A 22,815-nucleotide genomic window follows, 5' to 3' on the forward strand; every position below is an offset into this window, starting at 1 on the left:
AGCCATGCGGTAGCCAGTCGGTAACTCCATTTTGGCGCACATTGGGCATGCGTAGACGTTTACGCGGCTTAGTAAAAGGACCCCTTAGATTGTAAGCTCTCAAGGGACAGAGAAATCATCTACTGTAGTGTACTTCAGTGTAACTTACCTTGAGCTAAAAAAAAGATGTCAGCTAAATCCAAATAAATAAATAAGAAACAAATGTGTACCAAGTATCTTTTTGTTGTCATTTAAGTTCCATTAAAACAGATTTGAACTTTAAAAAAACATTAACAAATACTTTACATCCTTCAAATTTGTTTATTGCATAAAAGCATATGGTCACAAAGATTTTATTAAATCAACTGAAGAATTTAAACTCAGTCTGAAATTTGTGTTAACGAACATTAATGTTACAGAAATGCATTTTAAGATTGAAAGGAACATTTGACTAACAACTAGAAAATTTTAAGTATTTAAAATTCTGATTACTATTACTGATCATAGTAATTTTGGTGCACCTTTAATTTTACTTTAGGCTAACTAAAAGTCGAAACATTTCAAAGTCGCCCCATATGTTGATGTAGTTTATGTCTTTCAGGGGTTTTATACGAGCATTGAATGTTAACAGGTGTTTGTCATCCACAGAGACCTTGAAAGAATCCTCCAAACTCTCGATTCCAATCTGTAGTAAGTTGAAATAAAAAGGTCAGGAAACTAATTGTAAATGATTAACAGATAGGACACTTCAGCTATGCAAATGCAGCAAATATTTAGGAACATCTAAGATTCACTATGGAAATGGAGATTTCCTGAACCCAACTGCTCGGCCATAGGTATAGTCTTATAAAAATATGTTTGCTTGCAAACTTGGATATCCTAGAAGAGGTAGCTCTCATGCATCACTGATTTAAAATCAATTTATTTTCCCATTTTCATAGTTGACAGTTTATTTAAAAACTAGTAAAAAAGGCCTGTTTCTGACACAAATGAAACAGGTGCTAGCAAGGTTTTCCTTAGAGTGTGTATGTTTGAGAGAGTGTGTGTGAGAATGACTGTGTGAGAGAGAGAGAGTGAATGTGCGAGTGTGTGTGTGTGACAGAGAGAGAGTGAAACTGGGTGCGAGCGTGTCTGTGAGAGAGAGAGTGTGTGCCAGGGCCCCCCCTCCCTCCCAGTTCCAGGGTCGGCCCCCTCCCTCCCTCCGAGTTCCAGAGTCTCCCTCCCTCTGAGTTCCAGGGTCTCCCTCCTTCCCTCCGAGTTTCAGGGTCCCTCCCTCCCTCCCTCCGAGATTCATATACAGACATTGAGAGTGAGCATCTTTTAAAGTTTTTTTTTTTAAATAAACTGTACCTTCTGTTACTTTAATGCGTGCATTTCTCCATCCCTCACTCCCTCCCTCCCTCCCAGTTCCAGGCCCCCCTCTCTCCCAGTTCCATGGTCGTCGGCCCTCCCTCCCTCTCTCCCAGTTCCAGGGCCTCCCCTCTCTCCCAGTTCCATGGTCATTGGCCCTCCCTCCCTCCCACCCAGTTCCAGGGCCCCCTCTCCCAGTTCCACAGTCGTCGGCCCTCCCTCCCTTCCAGTTCCAGGGCCCCTCCTCTCTCCCAGTTTCACGGTCATCGGCCCTCCCTCCCAGTTCCAGGCACCCTCCCTCCGCTTTTAAAAACTAATCTTCACTTACCGCGTCGGGGTTACAGTGGCCGGCAAAGTGTGCAGGCTCGGACCTTCTCTGTCTGTCAGCTCTAGTCCCGCCCTCATTTCCTGTTTCCGCAAGGGTGGGACCAGAGCTGACAGACAGAGAAGGGCCGAGCCTGCATGCTTTGCCAGCCGCTGTAACCCCGACGTGGTAAGTGAAGATTAGTTTTTAAAAGCGGAGGGAGGGTGCCTGGAACTTGAAGGGAGGGAGGGAGGGAGGGCCGACGACCGTGGAACTTGGAGAGAGGGGGGGCCCTGGAACTGGGAGGGAGGGAGGGTGGGCTGACGACCATGGAACTGGGAGAGAGGGGGGGGCCCTGGAACTGGGAGGGAGGAGGGCTGACGACCGTGGAACTGGGAGAGGGGGGGCCCTGGAACTGGGAGGGATGGAGATCATTGGAGGAGAGTGATGTCAGGAGATGGTTAGGGGCGCAGGTAATCTCATTGGAATGTTGGAGGAGCAAATTATTATATTAGACTTAAAAAAAGTTTAATAAGCAATTTACCTTGAATTCCTTGCCAGGTGAAAATGGACTAATGTCACTCTTGATTTCCTCATTTCCCCAAACATTGTTATTCCTACTGTTTAAGATGAGCCCCTTCCCATTTCTAAAGCGTACAATTAAATGGAATAAAATAGTTTCATCATCTTTATGGAAACCTACTGCAAACCTATAATAGAAATAGAAAGTGGACAGTTACTGATTTTAAGTGTCACATGCGGTAACCTAAGCATTTCAACATAGCTTTGGGGTCAGCTATAGTATGGAACTGCCTAATTAGAGTCAGTTTTTCAAATGGGTCAATATTCAGCCACCACAGACAGCATTTTCCCTAAAATCCTGGCTGTGGGAGCAGTGGCGTAGCCACAGATGGGCCTGGGTGGGCCGGGGCCCACCCACTTAGGGCTCAGGCCCACCCAACAGTAGCACATGTTTAGCGGTAGCTGGTGGGGATCCCAAGCTCTGCCAGCTGAAGACTTCCCCCTGATGGCAATGAAAATGCTGTTCTCCACGATACTGGCACCTGTGAATGCTCAGTTTTCAGCGCATGCCTGCTGCAGACTACCAAGTCCTGGTTTATGTCTTAGTACAGCCTGTGTGCTCTGTGCACTTCTGGTCTGTTGCTTCCTGTGTGCTTATTGCTCCAGTCCTGCTTGTTCAGTCCAGTCCTGGTTGGAGGGTTTGCCTGATGCTGCCCTTCATCGACAGCAGTCCAAGAGCTCACAATATCCCTGAGTCCATGACAGTTTGCTAAGACCCTGAGACCGTGACAGTGAAACTTATCCAGATATTGCCATTATCCAGAACTTATTTGGATAGTGGCAATATCCAGTCTGTCTGGAAAACTTAGCACGGCCTTCTATCTGATCTAGATTATCTGGAGAGCAAACTGAATATTGCAACTATCTGGATTAGTTCATTCTGACACTGTCTACATAGGGGGCAGTTCTGTACATTGGTGCTAGCATTTATAGGTGTGTTACACACATGACTGTTTAGAATACTAGCATATATGTACACATATGCACATATATGCTAAAATTCCACATAAGCACTATTCTTTAGATAATCATGCAACGTCCTTGCACTCATCTTTGTCACTTTTGTTTGATTCTCTCACCCCGCTGAAATTTATCACTCCATTTTCCTCTACCAGTAGGCCTTGGTATCATGCAGGTTTGTGTTTACTTAAACGTCAGGTCTGTGGAGTTCCATTCAGATTTACAGCCATGTCGTTCACAGCACAGAGAGTTTAACTATCATCTCAAATAGGCTAAGGCATCATAATACCACTAATCCTTAGAGAGAATTATATATCATTTACCGTTCTCTCATATCTCCACCCTCTCAGCCTGGGGGTATAGTGCAACCTTCTGATGATGATCTGGCCTCTTACTTTAGTTCAAAAATTAAGACTCTGCGGAACAAGTTTGTGACTCAGATCCCAAAGGTTGATCAGATTCTCTCAATTCCGGCTTCATCTTTATGGTCTTCTTTTCGGTTACAATCAGTTTTCTCCTTTTCTAAGATTTTAGCACACATGAAACCATCAACTTGTGCTCTTGATTCTATACCTTTCACTAGGTTGCTTAAGGCTCATCTTACTTGACTCCCTTTCGTTCTTTCTTTAGTGAATCTCACTTTGTCTCTGGGTCAAGTACCCTCTTAATGTAAAACAGCGGTGGTTCACCCATTCTCAAGAAACCTTCATGTGATCCCTCAATTCATGCTTATTATTGCCCCATTTCCAATCTGTGTTTTATTTCCAAAATCATGGAAAAAGTTGTTTTTGATCAACTTTTAGCTTTTGCAGAAAAGATGTCAGCATTACACCTGCAACAATCTAGTTTTAGAGCTCATTATAGTACAGAGACTGTGCTAACTAGTGTCCTCAATGAAATTTATTTTAATCTTGACAGAGGTAAGAGTGTGTGAGCCATTTCACTGGATCTATCCATGGCTTTTGATCTTATTGATCATGATCTTTTATTATTTCACCTTTTGCACGTGATCTATCTGGAATTGTATTTAATTGATTTTCTTTTCTGTCTGGGTGCTTTTTCAAAGTTCTATCATCATCTTCATTATCTTCTTCTGACCTGCAACCACTTTATTGTGGTGTGTCCCAAGGATCTATTCTTTCTCCTTTATACTTCAATGTGTTTCTTAGCCCATTAGCAAAAATATTTCAAGAATTCACGATTTCAGTTTATATTTATGTAGCTATTTTACTTATCTACTATACTGACCTGGATACTTCATCTCTAGGTGTTCTTCAATCCTTGACTCTGTAGCCAGCTGGCTTTTTTCTCATCATCTCATTTTAAATGCTGATAAAAACTGTTGCATATTGGTTCACAAATCGTTCCACATCTCATTCCCAACCACTTTCTTTATGAGGTTCTTCTGTCTCTCCCATTGATTCCTTTCGCTATCTTGGTTTTATTCTTGATTCCCATCATTCTTTCAGGTCTCACATCTCATCTGTTGTTAAATCTACTTTCTGTGCATTGTGACAGCTTCACACTATCAGATCTTATTTCAGTCATGATTTTTTCGTGATCTCATTTTGTCACTGATTATTGCCAGACTTGACTATTGTAACATTATTTATTTGGGTATTTCCCAGGCATCACTTAAGAAGTTTCAGGCTATACAAAACACTGCCATACATGATATATCTTCCCTGTCACATGAAGAAATTTGATCAGATCTCACCTGTTCTAAAAAGTCATCACTGGTTGCCTGTTAGGTTTTGAGTACCCCTTCCTGTTCAGCTACTTTAACTATTCCATTCACCCCATCATGAATCCTTCGTCATTGAATGATCATAGACTGGTTATACCAGGCCCTAAACTAGCTCAACAGGAACAGACCAGGAAGTGTGCCTTTTTCTTTACAGCTCCAGCTCTCTGGAACAGTCTTCCTCTCTTCATTCACAGTGAATCCTCCCTTCCTAAATTTAAATCATTCATTAAAATTTGGTTCTTTTCCCAGGCATTAGATACCCTCTCTTGATACTGTATGGTCTGAGGTTGGTACTTGATATGCTTCTCACCTTCTTGTCCACGTCCTTTCCCATTTTCCCTTTGTTTCTTCCCTGTCTATTTTGTTAATTAGTTATATATGTCTTAGTTTCTTTCCTATTGATGATTTGTAGATCCTTTCTATTATATGTTTTAGTCTGTATACCGTCTAGTACTGCCTGTCAGATTTGCGCGGTATCATAAAATAAATATACCCAAATGAACTGAATGTGTAGACACAAGACCATTCCTCTATTAAGCATTTTAAAATATAAAACAGAAAAGTAACAATACAGCATATGTTACCATACCTGTCTGGATCAGGATTGACTTTTCCATGGATCATTACTGTAGAATGAGGGACAAGTATTCCATTGAGATTATGTGTAACACTCATTTGCTGTAGAATAAACATTGATAATTATTTAGCAATGCATTTTTTAAAATTTATTTAGAAATACATTTTTTATAGGGACAAAAATAAAGAACCTTTCCATTAAGCAACATTTTTGCCTTTATACTGGATTTCACATTTCATCTTTTTTTGATATACTGCTAATATTACAAAATATCTAAGCAGTTTACGGAGTCATTAGAAAGGGGGAACAAGACTTCAGAAAGGATAGAAAAGGTTAACCATATTCCAAAATAGATACAAAAGTTTACAACAGAGAAATAAATATAAGACACATTAGGAGGGGAGAGAATGAGAAAGAAAACAATGCCAGTGAAGCTGTTGTGAAGCGGAAACAATGATGGTTATCCAGAAAAAAATAATCTGAACCATGGGAAAAAGCCTGGGAAAAATTAATGAGTTTTGAGCATAGCCTTGAACTTGTTGAGTGAAGGTTCTGATCTCAGAATGAGAGGAATGGAATAGCATAGGGTAGGGGCAAACAATACTAAAAACACAAGATCTGGTAAAGTGAGACCAGATTTGTAGAAAGGTAGGAACAGTACGTAGGTGTTGATATGTTTAATAGAGACTGCGTAAGAGACTATAGGGAGTGACTCAGAAGGAAAGAGGGCAAGCCAGTGTGCATAACGCATTGAGCCTGCCATGCGTGGGAAAGCGTGGGGTACAAATGTAACAAAAATAAAAAAATAAATAGTCTGGTGGGTCTAGAACAGAATCTTGAAGGTTAAACAGAAAGAAATTGGGAGCCAATGCTCTACTATAAGAAACCTAACATTTTCTTTTGAAGCATTTTTGAACAATCAGTAACCTCTGTAGTTGATGTTGGGGTAGACGACTATGAAAAGAATTACAATAATTGATTCTAGAAATCACTAAAGAGAGAACCAACAAATGAAGGAACAAAGTATTAAGCAGTGACCGTGCTAAACAGATCAGTTGCAAGGCATGATTTCAGGTCTCCTCACATTTATTTTATTATTTTATTTGTTGCATTTGTATCCCACCTCATCCCACCTCTTTGCAGGCTCAAAGTGGCTTACAATACATCATGAGTAGTGGAAGAATGTTAGTAAATAAACATTTAGTATTGCAGGGTTTTGGTCAGCATGATGATAATAAAACAAAATAATAATAATAAAACATGACGTGATATTCCTGGTTGTAGTTCCAACTTTATTGTCATTTTATTGTCTACATCTGAGACATACAGATATAAGAGGTGCAAGTTTCATTGGTTGTTTTCACCTAGCTAACTTGCATCTAGGCGGGCTACTCAATTTGCCCCATAGGCTTTCCAGAATTCCAATTAAAATATTTTACAGCCTTTGAGAATCTGCTAGATTTCAAACTTTGTGAGTTGAGGAAGGGCGTGCGAGGATCCAACCCATTAAGAATTTGTCTTTTTAGGGGTCTGTAATTTGGAATACTTTCAGGCTTATTTTTGAAAGAGAAGGACGCCCATCTTTCAACACAAATCGCAAGATGGGCGTCCTTCTTGCAGGGTCGCCCAAATCGGCATAATCAAAAGCCGATTTTGGGCATCATCAACTGCTTTCCGTCGCAGGGATGACCAAAGTTCACGGGGGCGTGTCGGAGGCGTAGCGAAGACGGGACTGGGGCATGCATAACACATGGGCATCCTCGACCGATAATGGGAAAAAGAAGGGTGTCCCTGACGAACACTTGGATGACTGTATCTGGTCCTTTTTTTCTTACGACCAAGCCACAAAAATGTGCCCTAAATACAGCTAAACACACATGCATTGTGGCACTTTTACCATTTATTAAATTTGCTATACCACTTTATTGCAAACAAATTAAAGTAGTTTACACTAAAATAATAAATACAATTAAATAAACACAGAAAGGAACGCCAATTTATGATATGAAAGAATAAACTACTAGTCACTCACACAACAGGATTCTATATATAGCACCTAAAAAAATCTGCACGGAAAACATTTCCTCCTAAGCATATTCTATAAGCTGCGCCTAGATTTAGGCACAGAACTAAGCACATCCATTTACACTAACAAAAACATGGTGTAAAGTCCGGCATGTAGATTTATGCGTACTGGGCCATATTGTATAACAATGCACATACATTTTGAAGCACCTATGAAATGTCCATTTCCCCACCCATAACCATGCCCCCTTTTGCCTGTGCACATTAAAATTTAGGCACAATGTGTAACAGAATACGCTTAGCGATTTGTGCATGGAAATTTTAATTATTGGCAATTAGTGGTCATTATTTCTTGTAAAGTGCTCCTAACAATGCTGATTGGCTTGTTAAGTCAATTAAGTTACGTGCATTGTTATAGAATAAGCTTGAATTTCCGCGCAAACATCTTGGCGCGATATATAGAATCTGGCAGAATGTGCCTACCAAAGAGAAAAGGATTAACAGATGGTGGAGATAGAGACCCAGTAAACCAACAGGCAACAGTTTTATCAGGATTCAAAACCAAATGATGATCATGCAGCCAACCTGCAACATGATCCAGGCAAGTTTGAATGTTAGGAGGCTTCTATAGTAAAAACATTCAATTAGACTTTGGCAAGAGGAAATATTTTTGCTTGATTGCATTGTTGATGTGAGTTTGGTCTTCTGAATTTCATATGACTCACATGATTGCAGTCTCAAGAGGGGTCATGTCTCCTCTGAAACATGATCAAAGAGTGATATAGCATTCCATATTTGTACTGATCCTATATAATAAAACTCACCCTCAACGTTCTGAGGACACTGACGTCACTGTCAGGTCCTCCGGGCACTTCCTTCCGGTTCAAAGCCTTCGTGGTGGTGAAGCCACCGAAAACACTGTGTTGGGGCCCCGCCCTCACGTCAAACGTCATGACATCGAGGGCGGAGCAATGTCATCAGATTGAAGGTGGTGCCGAGGTCCGCAACAATGGCGGACGAACGCCGACAGGGTGAGTAGGGATGGGGGGGAGGTCCGGAAGGAAACTGTGCTTGCGCCCGTTTCATTGCCGCAAGAAATGTGCAAGTTTTACTAGTATTTTTATAAAATATTAATATTCAGAAATTTCTATGATATTGATGACATAGGCTGTGTTCATGCTTACATAAAAATTAAGCAAACTTACTGAGTCTGTAGCCATTATAGTTGACCTAAAAGGAAATCAAAAACAAAAATTTGTCAGTAGATGTATTTTTACCAATATTGTAAAAAATGAAATACAAACCATACTTAGGTGAAAATGACTACTGGTAACACATTAGAAACCTGTTGCAAGCACTGCATTGCATTTATTAATGGATTATTTTATCACTATTGATCTGCTCTAGACTATATTATACATCAATAATTTAAGGGTATGTAGTTTGAGGGGCATTTTCAATATGACATTTAACTGTATATAATATGTAAGCCGCATTGAACCTGCTATGAGTGGGAAAGCGCGGGGCACAAATGTAACAAAAAAAAAATCTGTCGTTTTGCTCAAAACATCCCAAATTCAAGGGACAAATATAGTGATTTTCAAGACAGAAAATGTTTATCTTTGCTAGACATTATTGTACTCAGTGCATCTATCTTTTTGGAACATTTTTGAAAAAAAAAAAAGTCCAAGTGAAAAACACACAAAATCAAGCCATTGGGATGTAGGGGGAGCCAACAGGGGACTCGCCACACAGACATCCCAGCAGAGCAGTGGGGCACCCTAGGGGGCAATGCAGTGGACTTCACCTAAAAGGTCCCAGGTACATATCTCACTATTAACCCCTTATATTGCATGGTGAGCTCTCCAAAACCCACCAAAAACCTACTGTACTCAACTAAATACTACTGCAATTGCCCTTAAACCTGCAAGTGTCACCTATATGTAGATACAGTAGGTTTTTTGGTGGGTTTTAGAGGGATCACACTGTCCACCACAGGTGTAACACTTAGAGTGAGATATAGGCCTGGGTCCACTTCTCAACAGTACACTGTACCAACCACTGGGCTACTCCAGGGACCTGCTTGCTGCTCTAATAGAACAGGTTATAACATCTGAAGCTGTCAGAGGCTAATATGTACTGTATCTTTCACATCATTAGGGGAGTAAGGGAGGGGGTCAATGGCATGGATTTTTAAAAAGGGTTCCAGGGGGTGATCTGAGAAATTACAGACAGGTAAACCTGACTTCACTGCCGGGCAAAATAGTGGAAACTATTATAAAGAATACAATCACAGAACAAGTAGACAAACATGGTTTAATGAGACAGAGTCAGCATGGATTCAGCCAAGGGAAGTCTTGCCTCACCAGTCTGCTTCATTTCATTGAAGATGTGAATAAATATGTGGATAAAGGTGAGCCAGTTTATGTAGTGTATCTAGATTTTCAGAAATCGTTTGATAAAGTACCTCATGAGAGACTCCTGAGAAAATTAAGGAGTCGTGGGATAGGAGGCAATGTTCTGGTGTGGATTAAGAATTGGTTATTGGACTGAAAACAGAGGGTAGGGTTAAATGCCCATTTTTCTCAATTGAGGAGGGTGAATAGTGGAGTGCTGTAGGGATCTGTACTGGGGCCGGTATTATTTAACATATTTATAAATAATCTGGACTTTGGAACAACAAGTTAGGTGATTACATTTGCAGATGACACAAAACCACTCAAAGTTGTCAAAATGCATGTGGATTGTGAAAAATTACAGGAAGACCTTAGGCAACTGGAAGACTAGGCATACAAATGGCAGATGAAATTTATTGTGGACAAATGCAAAGTGATGCACATTGATAAGAATAATCTGAATCATAGTTATCTGATGCTAGGGTCCACTTTAGGAGTCAGCACTCAAGAAAAAGACCTAGATGTCACTGTAAACAAATATGCTGAAATCTTCTGCCCAGTGTGTGGTGACGGCCAAAAAAGCAAACAGGATATTAGGAATAACTAGGAGATGGATTCAAAATAAGACCAAAAATATTATAATGCCTCTGTTTTGCTCCATGGTGTGACCTCACCTTGGGTATTACATGCAATTTTGGTCGCTGTATCCCAAAAAAGATATAGTGGAATTAGAAAAGGTTCAAATAAGAGTGGCCAAAATGATAGAGGGGATAGAACTGCTCCCATATGAGGAAAGCCTAAAGAGGTTAGGGCTCTTCAGCTTGGAAAAGAGACGGCTGAGGGGAGATAAGTTTGAGGTCTACAAAATCCTGACTGGTGTGCAGCGGGTGGAGGTGAATCAATTTTTCATTCATTCAAAAAGTATAAAGACTAGGGGACACTCAAGGAAGTTACATGGAAATATTTTTAAAACAAATAGGAGGAAATATTGTTTCACTCAAAAAATAGTTAAGCTCTGGAACTTGTTGCCGGAGGATATGGTAACGATGGTTAGCATATCTTGGTTTAAAAAAGGTTTGGACAAGTTCCTTTAGGAAAAGTCTATAGCCTGTTATTGGGATGGAAATTGGGAAAGCCACTGCTTACCCTGGGATTGGTAGCATGGAATGGTGCTACTAACTAGCTTTCTGCCAGGTACTTGTGATCTGGATTGGCCACTGCTGAAGGAAGTAGGATACTGGGCTAGACAGACCATTGATCTGGCCCATTATGGCTATTCTTATGTCACAACTTCTCACAGCAGCTTGCAGTACTTACCGTGAGGCTGCCTTGAGAGGTTGTGGCAGCCATTTTCTTAAGGCAGCCACAAGGGACAGGAGCAAGTGGGCATCACTCCTGTCCCCACTGGACCACCAGGGAGCTAAGTGTCACGATTGTGACTATATCCCATGCCTATACTCACCTTGCCCCCGGGTGACTGGGCTCTGTTGTTGCTGTAGACTTTTTTTTCCCTGTTTCCTAGACATCTTTCAGATTCCATTCCAGTCCTGATGTTCCAGCACTCCAGACTTGCCCTGATGTTTTTACTGACAAGCAGGGCTGTGCCTAGGGTCTCTGGCGCCCCCCTGCAGCCTATCAGTTGGCGCCCCCCCCCCCTGCAGCCTATCAGTTGGCGCCCCCCCCTGCAGCCTATCAGTTGGCGTTGGCGGCGGCCCTCCCCCCCCCCCCGAAAATGATCGCTCACCACTTGCCACACTGACAGGAATTGTCAGCAATATTCTTAGAAACAAATTGCTATACATTGCAAAATAAGATAGCAGATGTAAATTCTCAAAGTGGACATATTCCAAACACTAAAATGAAAATAAAATGATTTTTTTCTACCTTTGTTGTCTGGTGACTTTCTTTTTCTGATCATGCTGGCTCAGTATCTGATTCTGCTGCTATCTGTCCTCTTAACTTCGTTTCCAGGGCTTCCTTTCCATTTATTTCTTTCCTTTCCTCCTTTCTTCTTCATTTCTGGTCATCAGCTTCTGCCTATTTTCTTCATCCATGTGCAGTTTTTCTCCTCTCTTCCTTTTCCCTCATTTCATCTCCTTCATCTCTCTTCCCTCCCCTCTATGTCCAGCAATTTCTCCTCTCTCCCTGAGCCCTGCCCTCCCAATCCATGCCCATCCATGCTCCTCTGTCACCTGCCCCCTCCATTCATCCCTATCCAGCAATTCCCCTCTCTCCCTGAGCCCTGCCCTGCAATCCATATCCATCCATGCCCATCTGTCCCCTCCATTCATCCCTATCCAGCAATTCCCCTCTCTCCCTGAGCCCTGCCCTCCCAATCCATGCCCATCCATGCTCCTCTGTCCCCTGCCCCCTCCATTAATCCCTATCCAGCAATTCCCCTCTCTCCCTTCCATGACCCCCCCTCGCATCCATGCTCCTCTCTGTCCTCTCGCTCCCATGTCCCAGCCTGGCCCACCCTCTTCTCCCCCCTTCGCATCCATGCTCTCGTTTCTCCCCTGCCCTCCCACTCCCATTGTTCAACTGCCCGCCCTCTTCTCTGCCCCCAACATCCCTTTTCTTTTTTTTTCTTTTTAAATTTACCTCCGTGGCGGTTCTGGCAGCGCAGCGTCAGGGAAGGAGGCGGCGCTCCCGACGTCTAGCCTTCCCTTCGCTGTGTTCCGCCTTCTTCTGACGTCATCCTTGACATCAGAAGAAGGCGGAACACAGCGAAGGGAAGGCTAGAGACGTCGGGAGCGCCACCTCTTTCCCTGATGCTGCGCTGCTGGAACCGCCACCACGGAGGTAAATTTAAAAAGAAAAAAAAAGAAAAGGGATGTTGCGGGAGGGCGAGCGAGGTGAGCATGGTGCGGCGGCGCCCCCCAGAGGGAAGCGCCCCCCTGCCATGCTTACCTCGCTTACCGTGTTAGCACGGCCCTGCTGACAAGCCTCACCTTTGACCTCCTCTGCTACTGCCTTTATCAAGCTCCTGAGAATTGTCAGACTTGCCTTTGCAACAGAGGTCTTCAGATGTGCTTTCGTCTGTGAGTGCTGGTTGCAGTTCTAGCTCTGCTAGTCCCTTTCTTGTTTGCCTTTAGCTTCTGTTCCCTACTGTTTGTATTTGCCTTGTTTGTTTTCAGCTCAGTTTCCTCTCCGGCTGTAGTTACTCTGTGTGTCTTTAGCTTCTGCTCCTTTCTGGTGTTTCAGCCCTGCGTGCCTTTAGCTTCTGTTCTTTACTGTTTATATTTGCCTTGTTTGTTTTCAGTTCTGTTTCCTTACCGGTTGTAGTTACTCTGTGTGTCTTTAGCTTCTGCTCCTTACTGTTGTATCAGCCCTGTGCGTCTTTAACTTCTATTCCTTACTGCGTGTCTCTGCCCTGTCTGTCTTTAGCTTTAGTTCCCTTCCTGCTTGTGCATCATACTTGTCCTTAGCTTCTGCCCTACCCTGCTTATGTCTGCCTTGCTTGAAAGCCCTGAATCCAGTCTGGCCAAGCCAAGTCTGTTCCAGCATCTGGTTCCATCTCAGCCAAGCCAAGTCCGTTCCAGCTTTTGGTTCCAGTTCGGCCAAGACAAGTCTGTTCCAGCATCTGGTTCCAGCTCAGTCAAGCCATTCCAGCATCTGGTTCCAGCTCAGCCAAGCCAAGTCCGTTCCAGCTTTTGGTTCCAGTCCGGCCAAGCCAAGACTGTTCCAGCATCTGGTTCCAGCTCAGCCAAGCCAAGTCTGTTCCAGCATCTGGTTCCAGTCCGGCCAAGCCCAGTCTGTTCTAGCATCTGGTTCCAGTTCAGCCAAGTCAAGTCCGTTCCAGCATTTGGCTCCACTCCAGCCAAACCAAATCTGTTCCAGCGGTTTGGGTGGTTTTCCTGCTGTTGCAGGTCACTGGCAGCAGCCCAAGGGCTCACTACTTCGGATTGCGCGTAGCGGCGTGACACTAAGGTAAGCCTTGGAGGTGTTTGTGTGATTGTTCCAGAGGGGATAAGGGGTACTTAAAGGCATGGGCTTTGGGGGGGGGGGTTTCCCTGGGTTTATCTCTCTTGTATATACATGGTATCCGAAAAAATTGGAACCCCTTGCATTTTTTTAAACATTTAGAGGCCCTTTCACCAAATGGCAGTAAAAGGTGGCATCAGCGCGTGGGATTGCCGTGCAACAATGCACGTTTTACAGCCACCAGTAAAAGTGTCTTTTTCTTAAAGGGCCAGTAAATGGCCATGCAGTAATTATATTTTATAGTTTGTTAAAACTTGATATACTACTGTTGCAACAGCATTGATCTCAGCAGTTTATATATTAAAAAAACATAAAAGTTTTAAAAGAAAAGAATGCCATAATTAAATAGAATATAATCACACATGCCACATGGACATTTACTGCTGGTGCCCTTACTGCCAGTGAGGGATCCAGTGGTAACCGACCGGTAATCAGGCAATGTGTGGCACTGCCCAATTACTGCAGAGCACACACAAATTAAAAGTATTTTCTAGCACCAGAAATGGTGCAGGAGAAACTTGGAACTACCGCTAAGCTCCTGGTCCAGCCTGGTAGTAGGGCCAATTTGCCACACACCAAGCTGGTGGTAGCCCTACTGTCCTTTGATAAAGGGCCCCTTAGTATGACCTTTGAAAATACATTAGTAGTATAATGGGGGGGTTTCTTAGTTAATTCATAATTTGTGTTCAGTGTCCTTCACCCTTGACACATTCATGAAGACTTCAACACCACTGAGCTGTTGGCTCAATGAATTCTGGGGTTTCATTAATTAAGAGCTCAAGTGTTTTTTGAGCTTGCAGCTCTAGCCTGTTGAATAATAAAATACCCAGAAATGTCTCGAATTTCAGGTAGACGTTTCTGCTGCAGTAGGATTGTGAAAAATTGCAAGACGATCTTACATGACTGGAAGACTGGGCATCTAAATGGCAGATGATGTTTATTGTGAGCAAGTGCAAAGTGATGCATGTGGGAAGGAGGAACCCGAACTAAAGCTATGTGATGCAAGGTTCCGCATTAGGAGTCACCGACCAAGAAAAAGATCTAGGAGTCATCGTTGATGATACTTTAAACCCTCTTTTCAGTGTGCTGCGGCTGCAAAGAAAGCAAATAGAATGTTAGATATTATTAGGGAAGGAATGGAAAATAAAAATGAGGATGTTATAATGCCTTTGTATTGCTTCATGGTGCGACCGCACCTTGAATACTGTGTGCAATTCTGGTCACCGCATCTCAAAAAAGATATAGTGGAATTAGAAAAGGTACAGAGAAGGGTGATGAAAATGATAAAGGGGATGGGACAACTTCCCTATGAGGAAAGGCTGAAATGGCTAGGGCTCTTCAACTTGGAGAAAAGATGGCTGAGGGGAGGTATGATAGAGGTCTATAAAATAATGAGTGGAGTGGAATGGGTAGACATGAATCGTTTGTTTACTCTTTCCAAAAATACTAGGACTAGGAGGGCACGCAATAAAGCTACAAAGTAGTACATTTAAAATGAATCAGAGAAAATATTTCTTCACTCAACGTGTAATTACACTCTGGAATTCATTGCCAGAGAATGTGGTAAAAACAGTTAGCTTAGTGGGGTTTAAAAAAGGTTTGGATGGCTTCCTAAAAGAAAAGTCCATAAGCCATTATTAAAATGGTCTTGGGAATATCCACTGCTTATTTCTATGATAAGCAGCATAAGATGTATTGTACTGTTTTGGGATCTTGCCAGGTACTTGTGACCTGGATTGATCACTGTTGGAAACAGGATACTGGGCTTGATGGACCTTCGGTCTGTCCTAGTATGACAACACATATGTATTTATGTAGGATGTTTTTGGGTTATTTGGAAAAATGTTGGGGTCCTGTTTTTTTCCGGACACCATGTAGTTATGCAGGTCTGACTGACATTCAGTGCCACGGCATGCATAGTTAAGAGGCTGAAATTAGGATACTCAAAAGCTGAATATTGTGGTTACTTGCATAACTGCTGGTTCCTCATCAATGCCGCCTCCTGTACCGCCCCTGACCTGCTCACATTTGTTTGGGCCGATCCGAGCCGATGTTCATTGGCACTGCCAGTAAAATGCAACTGAATATCGGCAGTTGGATGGTCCCATGCAATTTAAGTGGGTAGGAGAAGGGTAATCGGTGCTAATATTGAAGAAGACTGGGGGTAATGGTCATCCTAGAAAGCCATTGAAAATAAAGGAAAATTAATGAAGAGTGAACAAAATGAACACACAAATGATGGTCTAAACAGAAAGAAAGTGGCAGATTTACAGATTATACAAGAAAGATTAGACTCTGAAGAGAATTCTGAATAAAAAGTAGACCACTGAGGATTCAGATAACATAAACATAAGGTTTTAGTCACGAGAAACAGATTGGACAGAATTACTTTTGGTAAAAGGCTTCTTGTTCAGGTGGAAGACTTCAGATATGGAAATAGCTACAGGAAATTATAATGAATCTAATGAGACACAAGACTAAGGTGTCCTTTTATTAAAATGTGCTAACATTTGCAATTGCTGTGGCTTATTGCAGGATGTTACTGTGCGGTAACTGTAAATTTTACACCGCACCTTTTGGGGGTGTTCCCACTATTTTTATTATAGGTCATTCATTAATGTTCCCATTAGTGCGTGGTACCTGCTGAGAATTAACTTGGGACCACTTACCACCTCCTACTGCATTAGCCAATTAGTACACAGTAAATGTAACATGCTAGCTGGCTAATGCTTCCATACCCATTCTCTACTCATATCTCCCCCCGAGGGAAAAAAATCTGAAAAATGCAGTAATGTGCGGTTTAACATGCAAAAACGGGCAAACTGCCACAATACCGCTTAACACAGTTGTGCAGTATCCTGTTTCCATGCGTTAACCATGCATCACAAGCTTAATGCGCTTATAGAGCCCCTAAATGTCAGTACAAAAATGGATGACATTAAACTGAAAATATCAGCCAGAAAATGCTCATTTAAGGAATTCATGAGTGAGAGAATAGAATGTGTCCATCAGCCACTCACTGGCAGCTGGTATTAAATGATAGAAGAGCTCCATAAACCTTGAAGTTGGTTTATCAGACTAGTCTAAACCTCTCGTTTAGACTACTGCAATCTGCTTCTTGCTGGCCTCCCACTTAGTCACCTCTCCCCTCTCCAATCGGTTCAAAACTCTGCTGCCCGTCTCGTCTTCCGCCAGGGTCGCTTTACTCATACTACCCCTCTCCTCAAGTCGCTTCACTGGCTCCCTATCCGTTTTCACATCCTGTTCAAACTTCTACTAACCTATAAATGTACTCACTCTGCTGCTCCCCAATATCTCTCCACACTTGTCCTTCCCTACACCCCTTCCCGTGCACTCCGCTCCATGGATAAATCCTTCTTATCTGTTCCCTTCTCCACTACTGCCAACTCCAGACTTTGCGCCTTCTGTCTCGCTGCACCCTACGCCTGGAATAAACTTCCTGAGCCCCTACGTCTTGCCCCATCCTTGGCTACCTTTAAATCTAGACTGAAAGCCCACCTCTTTAACATTGCTTTTGACTCGTAACCACTTGTAACCACTCGCCTCCACCTACCCTCCTCTCCTCCTTCCTGTACACATTAATTGATTTGATTTGCTTATTTTATTTTTTGTCTATTAGATTGTAAGCTCTTTGAGCAGGGACTGTCTTTCTTCTATGTTTGTGCAGCGCTTCGTAAGCCTTGTAGCGCTATAGAAATGCTAAATAGTAGTAGTAGTAGTAGTAGTAGTAGAGAGATGTGTTAGTCCACTTTTAAAGGTAATCAATAGAAATAGAATAAAATAAAACCTAGAAAAGAAAATAAGATGATACCTTTTTTATTTGACTAACAATACATTTTTTGATTAGCTTTCAAAGGTAGCCCTTCTTTGTCAGATCAGAAATAAGCAAATTTTGATAAGTAACAGCATTTATAAGTGAAACATCAAAGTATTTCAGTGACAGTCTGAAAGGATGAGGGAGGGGTGGGTTAGGTGAGAAGCAGGGAGGGCTGAGAGGATGAGGGACAGGAAGAAATGCATGGTTATCAGAGGGTGACAAAGCAGTACAATTTTATGGTTTACAATGGGCTAGAAGAAAACCCAGATTTTTTTTAAAGTCCTGTCATGCATTATTATTGTTCCAATTTCTGTGTAGCATCCCTGCTAGAAGACATTATTATAAAAATACCCTTGCCCTTGGCAAACAGGCTTTTAAAACTAGAATCCTGAGCTTCTCAGTACATGTGGGACTAGAATCAGTAAGTGACAGACAAATTTAGGAACCGAAAAAAAGAGCACTGAGCAAGGGGGGGGGGAGGAGTCAAAGATGGCGGCACAAAGTCTTCGCGTTTAAGCTGGTTCGAGGAGAACACGGAAAAAGAAGATACCACATTTTAAAAGAAATGCCACATACCAAGCGTAAGGGTACGGTCAGGGGTGTAGTCTCCACGCCCAGGACCTCCTCTCTGTTGCAGTCCTCTATCGACCAGTTTTTCGTGAGGACGCCAGATCTTCAGTCCGGGAGGAGTCCCGCTGTCTCGGAGGGAGGAGACTTCCGAGACCAGGGGTCGAAAGTCACGCTCTCACCCCCGGGGCCCAATCCACCGCCTCCAGCCGCTGGCGCTTTCAAACAGCGGGGAACCCCCTTGCAGAACTCAAAGGAGGAGAAACCCGAGAAGGAGACGCTGAGGGAAGTCAAGCCAGCGGAGGTCTGGGACGAGATATTCCCCAGGCACAGCCACAAGCTTTTCTAATGAAGCCGGAGATGGTTACATTAGAGAGTATATGGGAAGCTCTCCAACAACTTGATGTCAAGCTCACCAATTCAACTGGAGAAATAGCAACATTAGTGAGTACTGTTGATACGCTTTCTAAATCTTTAGAGGGAATTAAGAAAGACTCAGACAATCAATTGACAGTCATTAAAGAAGAAGTTAAAAAACTACAAGAATTTTCTACTATGACTATAAAAGATAAACATATTCATAGAAAAATTGAACAGATAGAAAATTATAATCGGAGATTGAATTTGCGTCTAATAAATTTCCCTAAGTCTTTGGGGACTTCTCCCCTGGGTGCTTTCAAGACATACCTAATAGAGGTTTTAAAGTACTCCCCTGATCATATTCCACCAATTAACAAAATATATTATATACAAAAAAAAAGATACGGGAGTAGATTCTGAAGTAACACAAAAACAAGAACAGAACAATTAAATTTGGACATAACTCAATTGCTGGAAACATCTATATCAGAAACTTCTGACCGAGCGACTTTAATCGTTTCCTTTATTTTTCAACAAGATTTAGAAGCGGTTAAACGCTTATTCTTTAGAAATTCGCACTCACTATTTTATGGTGAAAAGATTTGGATGTTTATGGATGTAACTAAACAAACACAGGAAAGAAGAAGAGCTTTTCTTGCTATTAGGAAGGAGGTGCTGGCAATAGGCGCCTCTTTCTTTTTGAATTATCCCTGTAAATGTGTTATAAAATATTTGGGAATTAAATATGTTTTCTTTAATCCTGACCATTTAAGAAATTTTGTAGAATCCAAGAAATTGGTGACTTCTTGACATCATGATTGGGATTAATGAATATTAGTTCTGGATTATCGTGTAAAGCTATATTCAATATGAAATATTCTGGTAGTTTTTCTCCTGAACAAATGTACTCCTCCTCCCTGTTTTTGTGGTCTAAAGAGGACTGTCTATAATTTTTTCCTAAAGTTTTATTCCACTATCTGGTGTTATAAAAAATGTCTGTTTTGCTTTCAATAATATCTTTGTATATTAATGTACAATTCTGCAAAATAAAAAATTTAAAAAAAAGCACTGAGCAATAGTCTATAAACAGTGCTCCGGGTTGGGTGCTGTTTATAGAATAGTGATTAGTGCCGAGAACTGCGCCCAACTTTGGGCACAAGGATTTACACCAAGTGAACCCTGGTGTAAATCCTCATGAGTAAATTAGACACGGATCATCCAGTTTCTATTACATCTTTAGGGAATGCCCCTGACCCTCCCATTCCTCTCCCAGAGCTGTGCCCCCTTTTCAGTTGCATGCTAAAAGATTTATACACACATCTTTATAGAATTGCGCCTAGCAAGATGCACGTGTAAATCCAAATTGTTGCCAATTAGCACCAATTGATTGATTCTGGCTAACTGTTGGCACTACTTGGCTCATTACTCAATTAGATTACACTTGCAACTTTGAGTGCCATATATATAGAATCCAGGGGATGGGGTATAACTTTATAACAGATCATCAATGTGAAATGTCCAGAAAGGCAAACATTTTATAGGTGTCCATGCACCTTTATAATATGGACTTGTAGTATTTCACCCATTCTCTTACCCAAATGTACATCTGCTCCAAAGAAACTTCTAAATATGTGTACATACTCTATGAGTAAATCTTTTTATTAGAATAAACAAAAATACAACAGGAAATTTCAGTAAATGAAAACAGTGTATTGAGTAATCTACCATGGAAACACCGATCATAAGCCAAACCCGAAAAACCTACCCTTCCCCCCTACTTTATACAGCCTAGAATCAACAAAGCAAAACAGCACAGATCCTTGTAATAAGATTGATAAAGAAGCATGACAATGATTGGATATAAAATAATCACAGCTCCACCCTAGCACTACCCAATGTACATTCCCAGGAATGCTTATGCTCAGAAATAGGAGGCATCTTGGTGCACTTATGTTTTCCAAGTGTATACTCAGGTATAATTTTATGAGAGCCAGTTTCTACTTGCAAAACATGTTTTACACATGGAAAAAGCTTATAAAATTACCCCCAAACTGACTATCCTCTAGTTTCTCTGGCACATTCACCTGCACTAGAGGATAGTTGAGCAGACAGATACTTGTTTACTGTGTTATCAGCTCACTTTGGGGTTTAATCATAATACTGAAAAACATTTGCTCTTTCCTATATCTAAAGAACATATGGAATGCACACAGATATTCTACAGAAAAAGAGTATAACTATCCAGCTCATTTTCGAAAGGGATCGCCGGCGATCTTCCAACACAAATTTTATTTATTTATTGCATTTGTATCCCACATTTTCCCACCTCTTTGCAGGCTCAATGTGGCTTGATCGCCAGCGATCTCCTGATCCTGACCAAATCGGTATTATCGAAAGCCGATTTTGGCCGGCCCCAACTGCTTTTTCGTCGCAGCGCCGGCCAACCTTCAAGGGGGCGTGTTGGTAGAGTAGTGAACGCGGGATGGGGGCGGGGCATGGTTACGGGATGGCCGGCTTCACCTTATAATGAAAAAAATGGCCGGCTCGAACGAGCTTTTCGCTGGCCAGACTTGGTCCATTTATTTTTAGGACCAAGTCTGAAAAAAGTGCCCCAACTGACCAGATGACCACCGGAGGGAAGCGGGGATCACCTCCCCTTACTCCCCCAGTGGTCACCAACCCTCTCCCACCAAAAAAAAAAAAAACTAAAACTTTTTTTGCCAGCCTTTATGCTAGCCTAAGATGTCATACCCAGCTCCTTGACAGCAGTATGCAGGTCCCTGAAGCAGTTTTTAGTGGGTGCAGTGCACTTCAGGCAAGTGGACCCAGACCCATCCCCCCTACCTGTTACACTTGTGGTAGTTAATGTTGAGCCCTTCAAACCCCCCCCCCAAACCCACTGTACCCACATGTAGGTGCCCCCCTTCACCCCTTAGGGCTATGGTAATGGTGTAGAGTTGTGCGGAGTGGATTTTGGGGGGGGAGTTGGGGGGCTCAGCACCCAAGGTAAGGGTGCTATGCACCTGGAAGCTATTTTTTTAAGTGACCACTAGGGTGCCCGGTTGGTGTCCTGGCATGTCAGGGGTGCCAGGGGACTACAAATACTGGCTCCTCCCACGACCAAATGCCTTGCATTTCGCCGGGTTTGAGATGGCTGGGCCCGGTTGTCATTATGGCTGGAAAACGAAGCTGGCCATCTCATGTAAACCCGGCGATCTTGCTGTAAACCCGGCGAGCGATTTGGCCGGCGCCAAGCGTATTTTGAAAATATGCTTGGCTCCTCCCCCTTGCGGAGCCGGCCCCGAAGATGGCCGGCCATCGATTTGGCCGGCGCCATTCGATTATGCCCCTCCATGTGTCTTATATTCTTATTTCAATAATTTAAATAAACATCATTGACAATTTTCTGACAAAAGATGCCTCCTCCATATTAAAAGATGCCACAGGGACACTAAAGAATCTTTAAAAGCTTGATTTCTGAGTCATCCAATATCCTTTCTTTACATATTAATATTTACCTTTATCAGTGTAGACATATTACTGATAAGAACAGTTTAAAATAATCCTCCCACCCCAATTTCACTCCATGTCCTGATCATGCATTATCACTGCAGTGTAAAACCTACTGATATAGTTACCTCAGAGAAACGTTTGGTGCCCTTGATATCTCTCGATGGAAGTGTCAGACTTCGATTCAGTCAGGGAAGATGTAACTTCTTAATATAGCTCCTGGAGCAGACACTTTTACCCCTACCCCCCCCCCCCCCCCCGGGCTCTGTTAAGATGATATGAGTAACTTTTCCAGATATTCATGTAGTAAATATGAAAACATTTAAAGTAAGCTTTTTTTCTTTTCATCTCTTTCTTTGCAGTACAGATCGTGCTATAACTTAAACATCCAAACACGCCAAAATAAATAATTTACGCGAACAGTCTCTATCAAAATAAGACATCATATTTAAGTTTTTGCTGTATCTTTCATCATGTAGAACAAACACAGTAGAAGCCACCGTACAGGTACCTGAAACCAGTAATGGGGTGCCTTCCTCTTCCCTTTAGCGTTCATTCCGATTGTATTGTGTAACGCTATCCCTGAACAACTCTTTTCCTTTTTTCACAAACTGGGAAACTGGGCACATGGCACCT

At 42.2% G+C, this 22,815-nt stretch overlaps 1 protein-coding gene across 2 annotated transcripts; it reads right to left on the minus strand.

Annotated features, from left to right (window-relative positions):
• Positions 1 to 298: 298 nt before the first annotated feature.
• LOC115477819 (galectin-3-like) lies at positions 299 to 22,378 on the minus strand. 2 transcript variants are annotated; one of them, XM_030214911.1, is made up of 5 exons: positions 22,308 to 22,378; positions 8,730 to 8,754; positions 5,512 to 5,600; positions 2,178 to 2,280; positions 299 to 664 (listed from the first exon to the last, which is right to left on the minus strand). In XM_030214911.1, exons 2-5 carry the CDS (start codon positions 8,742 to 8,744, stop codon positions 509 to 511), a joined length of 363 nt encoding a protein of 120 aa, XP_030070771.1. In that variant the 5' UTR covers positions 8,745 to 8,754; positions 22,308 to 22,378; the 3' UTR covers positions 299 to 508. The 2 variants fall into 2 exon arrangements, with proteins under 2 accessions (XP_030070771.1, XP_030070770.1); XM_030214910.1 differs by having other exon boundaries at positions 300 to 664; positions 2,178 to 2,343.
• Positions 22,379 to 22,815: the final 437 nt, after the last annotated feature.

This window comes from Microcaecilia unicolor, chromosome 9 (assembly GCF_901765095.1).
Source record: "Microcaecilia unicolor chromosome 9, aMicUni1.1, whole genome shotgun sequence".
Classification (NCBI taxonomy): Eukaryota; Metazoa; Chordata; class Amphibia; order Gymnophiona; family Siphonopidae; genus Microcaecilia; species Microcaecilia unicolor.

What these genes read in the sequence shown, in the direction of transcription:
- LOC115477819 (XM_030214910.1), bottom strand. An exon ending in GTCAATCCTGATCCAGACAG is followed by an intron (nt 2,344 to 5,511) that starts GTATGGTAACAT and finishes TTTCTATTATAG; the next exon opens with GTTTGCAGTAGGTTTCCATA. An exon ending in CACCTGGCAAGGAATTCAAG is followed by an intron (nt 665 to 2,177) that starts GTAAATTGCTTA and finishes AACTTACTACAG; the next exon opens with ATTGGAATCGAGAGTTTGGA.